Source organism: Tasmannia lanceolata, unplaced genomic scaffold, assembly GCF_043159265.1.
Source record: "Tasmannia lanceolata isolate RefF3 unplaced genomic scaffold, GAP_Taslan_0.1 ptg000023l, whole genome shotgun sequence".
Lineage (NCBI taxonomy): Eukaryota > Viridiplantae > Streptophyta > Magnoliopsida > Canellales > Winteraceae > Tasmannia > Tasmannia lanceolata.
In genome coordinates, this window is record NW_027518700.1 from 27,584,790 (window position 1) to 27,588,383 (window position 3,594).

General features: G+C 46.8%; 1 protein-coding gene across 1 annotated transcript; it reads right to left on the reverse strand.

Annotated features, from left to right (window-relative positions):
- Positions 1-2,406: 2,406 nt before the first annotated feature.
- On the reverse strand, positions 2,407-3,247 carry LOC143855983 (uncharacterized). Its single transcript, XM_077366025.1, has 2 exons — positions 2,735-3,247; positions 2,407-2,607 (listed from the first exon to the last, which is right to left on the reverse strand). The coding sequence occupies exons 1-2, from the start codon at positions 3,245-3,247 to the stop codon at positions 2,407-2,409; spliced, it is 714 nt and encodes a 237-aa protein (XP_077222140.1).
- Positions 3,248-3,594: the final 347 nt, after the last annotated feature.

Here is a 3,594-nt window from a genome sequence, read left to right on the forward strand (position 1 = left end):
CTCATCACGGACGTTTGCTATGGATAGCAATCGTGCCATAGATTTAGTTACACTAGTCACCCAATCTTTCCCTAGGACAAACCTAGTTACCTAGGATGTAGGTTAACCTGCATTAGTCTAAGGGACAATTTGCATTTAGATAGGATCATATAGCATCTTAGATGAAATCCTAAGATAATAAAATCCTCAACTTGAACTAAATAACTTCTCTTAAAACTATTGAAACAGTCAATCCAGTCTAGGTCGGTGTCTTAGTTGAGTTAGGCATGAGTAGCTTAGCTTAGGTGCAACGAACTACGTCGACTCTGATCCCAGTGAGGCTTGGGTACGTAGGCAGCTTGGATGTCTGATGGCATACCAACCGCGAGTTGGCTCCACAACAAATTGTGGAGTTTTGTATATTAATTTTCTTGTAAAATTTAATCACTTAGGACTTTCCATGAAATTAGAATTTTAGGAAAACTTTCACTTAGATTGAATCCAGACAAATTAAGAAATCAAGATACACATTTAGGATTCATATTGAAATTAGATTATAGGATGCATGTCACATAGTTTGCACATTAACAAAGAGTTGAATGAGCCATTTAAAATAAATTTAAAAGAGTTAACTTTTGGAATTGAAGACCGATTATCGGGCATGAATGGTGCATGTGGTGGATAACTCCCCATACCTTCCATTCTTGTAACCAGGTAACGAGTCTAAACTTCTGGTTAATTATGGGTCCTAGATCCCACATCTAGGTGGCGACTCTGTCAGTCTCTTTTGTGTGGAATTCGGATTCCCTTAGTGATCCCAAGTTCACCTAAAAGATGAATTAAAATCAATAATAAAAATGCACACGCCAATCGCGTGGGTACGAGAGACCAAGAGAGAGCGTGGCGGCTCACGCCCCACCCCTCTCGCGGGATCGGGTCCCACAGGGACGCGGACGAGCAGAACGCCCTCCCAGCAGCTGATGCTCCTGAGGTGAATCCTCAGCGGGATGGCGGTCACGAGGAGTCTTGAACTCCTACCCTCTTCCTGTTTTCGTACTGAGATTCTTTTTGTAGTGGCCTCTGAAGGCCCATTTTTGGTACATTTGCCCGTTCGGGTTTTTTATGAATAGAAGTCATATTTTGTCCTCTATTGCTTTTGCTTGTTTGTCTTACTCTTATCTAAAAATGGTGACTTAGCACTTTAGGTCGCCGAAATAGAAGACAAGATCCGCTTAATGTCGAACTTCAGAGCAAGGGCCTACTACCCCATTTTGTTCCTTACCGGCAGTCCCCTTCCGATCTTATGAGGGATGGACCGGGGTGATCCAAGCAGCATATACCCAAGTTATATGAAGCTTGAATTTTTTGCAAAGTTCGGTTTTCCGCCCCGGTTTGTTCCCGACCGAGAGTGGACTCCCGGCCTCATTGGGATGAACCGGAGTGAACCAAGCGGTTGATTCAGGCTTAAGAGCTTGGATTTTTTATTTAAAATGTTGGTTTCTGCCTCGGCTTGTTCCCGACCAAGAGTGGACTCCCGGCCTCATTGGGATGAACTAGGGTGGACCAAGCAGTTGATCCAAGCTTAAGGGCTTGGACTTTTATTTGAAGTGTTGGTTTTCTGCCCTGGTTTGCTCCCGACCAAGAGCGGACTCCCGGCCTCGTTGGGATGAACCGGAGTGAACTAAGCAGTTGATCCAAGCTTAAGAGTTTGGATTTTTATTTGAAGTGTTGGTTTTCTGCCCTAGTTTGTTCCCGACCAGGAATGGACTCTCGGCCTCAATGGGATGAACCGGGGTGGACCAAGCAATTGATCCAAGCTTAAGAGCTTGGATTTTTATTTGAAGTGTTGGTTTTCTGCCCTGGTTTGTTCCGGACCAGGAGTGGACTCCCGGCCTCATTGGGATGAACCGGAGTGAACCAAGCAGTTGTCTAACCTACACTGAAACACAAGGAGCTTGCAAAAGATGTAGCCTTTTTCATTTACTAGTTTTCGGGGGAATTACAATGATGGAGTCCTCTCCTTGGGCCTTCGAAGGCGACGGTCTATTGATAATTCTCCTCAAGTTTTTTGAGTTCCAGGCATGGGGCAGCAAATGCTCGCAAGTGTTTCCTGCTTGTAACTACCTGGGCGAATGATTTCTTTCACTTGGTACGGCCCCTCCCAGGTCGGGGAGAGTTTGCCTACCTTCTTCGGCTGAGAGATAGCGGCTTTCCTCAAGACTAAGTCGCCCTCTCGGAATTCTCTTGGGCGTATCTTCTCGTCGTGGTAGTTGGACACTTTCTGCTTGTAGGCAACTCTGATTCGGGATTCTTCCCGGACTTCTTCCAGCAAGTCTAGGTTTGCTCGGAGGCCACTCCCGTTGAGTTGCTCGTTGAAGTTGGTGACCCGGGAAAATGGGACGCCAACATCAATGGGGTACTACTGCCTTAGTTCCAAAGGGCAAGTTGAAGGGCGACTTCCCTCGTCGTGGTGCGCGGGGTGGTACGATACGCCCATAGAACGTGATAAAGTTCATCAGCCCATCGGCCTGCTTTCTCATCCAATCTCTTCTTGATCCCCTGGAGCAGGATTCTGTTCGTAACTTCAGTCTGCCTGTTTGTCTGGGGGTGCGCCACAGAAGTGAATCTCTGTTCGATTTTCACATCTTAGCAATTTTTAAAAGTTCCGGCAGTCGAACTGCCTGCCGTTGTCCGTTATCAAAACGTGGGGTATCCCGAATCTGCAAACAATGGACTTCCAAAAGAAGGTTTGTACGTTTTGCTCGATGATCTGGGCCAGAGGTTCAGCCTCCACCCATTTGGTGAAGTAATCTATAGCAACTACGACGAATTCACGCCTTCCGGAGGCCTTTGGAAAAGGGCCTAAGATGTCCATCCCCCATACTGCGAAAGGGAGTGGGCTAATGATGGGGGCCATAGATACTGCAGGTTGATGAATGATGGGAGAGAATTTCTGACATCTCTCGCACTTTTTAACCAGATCCAAAGCGTCTCTCCTCAAAGTTGGCCAGTAAGGCCTCTTAAAAGCACTTTGATGACCAGGGTCTTGCCCCCTCAAGTGCTCCCCGCAAATCCCTTCATGGGTCTCTTGCAGAGTGTACACAGCGTCGCTTGGCCGGAGGCATTTCAAGTATGGAATGGTGGAAGACCTTTTGTATAGGTTCTCACCATCTAGGGAGAACCTTGCTGCTCTTTGTATCACTTTGCGGGCCTCTTTCTTTCCTTCAGGAAGTTTCCCACTGCACAGGTAATCAATGATTTCGCCCATTCAGCATGGCTCGTGGTCGACTTGCATTATTTCTACGGCCTTGTTGTCGATACTGGACTTCTTCAGAAACTCCATGCATATACTCTCGAGAGCGGTGTAACTGGAAGCTGCTAGTTTGGATAGCACGTCCACTTTTGTATTTTCCGTTCTGGGGATTCTGATGACCTTGAAGCTTTTGAATTTGCTGGCTAGAAGGCGGACCTTGGCAAGATACTTAATCATACGCTCGTCGCGGGCCTCATAGACTCCTTGAATTTGGTTTGCAACTAGTTGGGAGTTGCAATACGCCCTCAGCCTTTGGGCACGAGTATGGACCACCAGGTTCATTCCTGCGATGAGAGCCTCAT

What these genes read in the sequence shown, in the direction of transcription:
- LOC143855983 (XM_077366025.1), bottom strand. Translation starts at nt 3,247, where the DNA reads ATGGGCGAAATCATTGATTACCTGTGCAGTGGGAAACTTCCTGAAGGA. An exon ending in CCCAGATCATCGAGCAAAAC is followed by an intron (nt 2,608 to 2,734) that starts GTACAAACCTTC and finishes AAAATCGAACAG; the next exon opens with AGATTCACTTCTGTGGCGCA.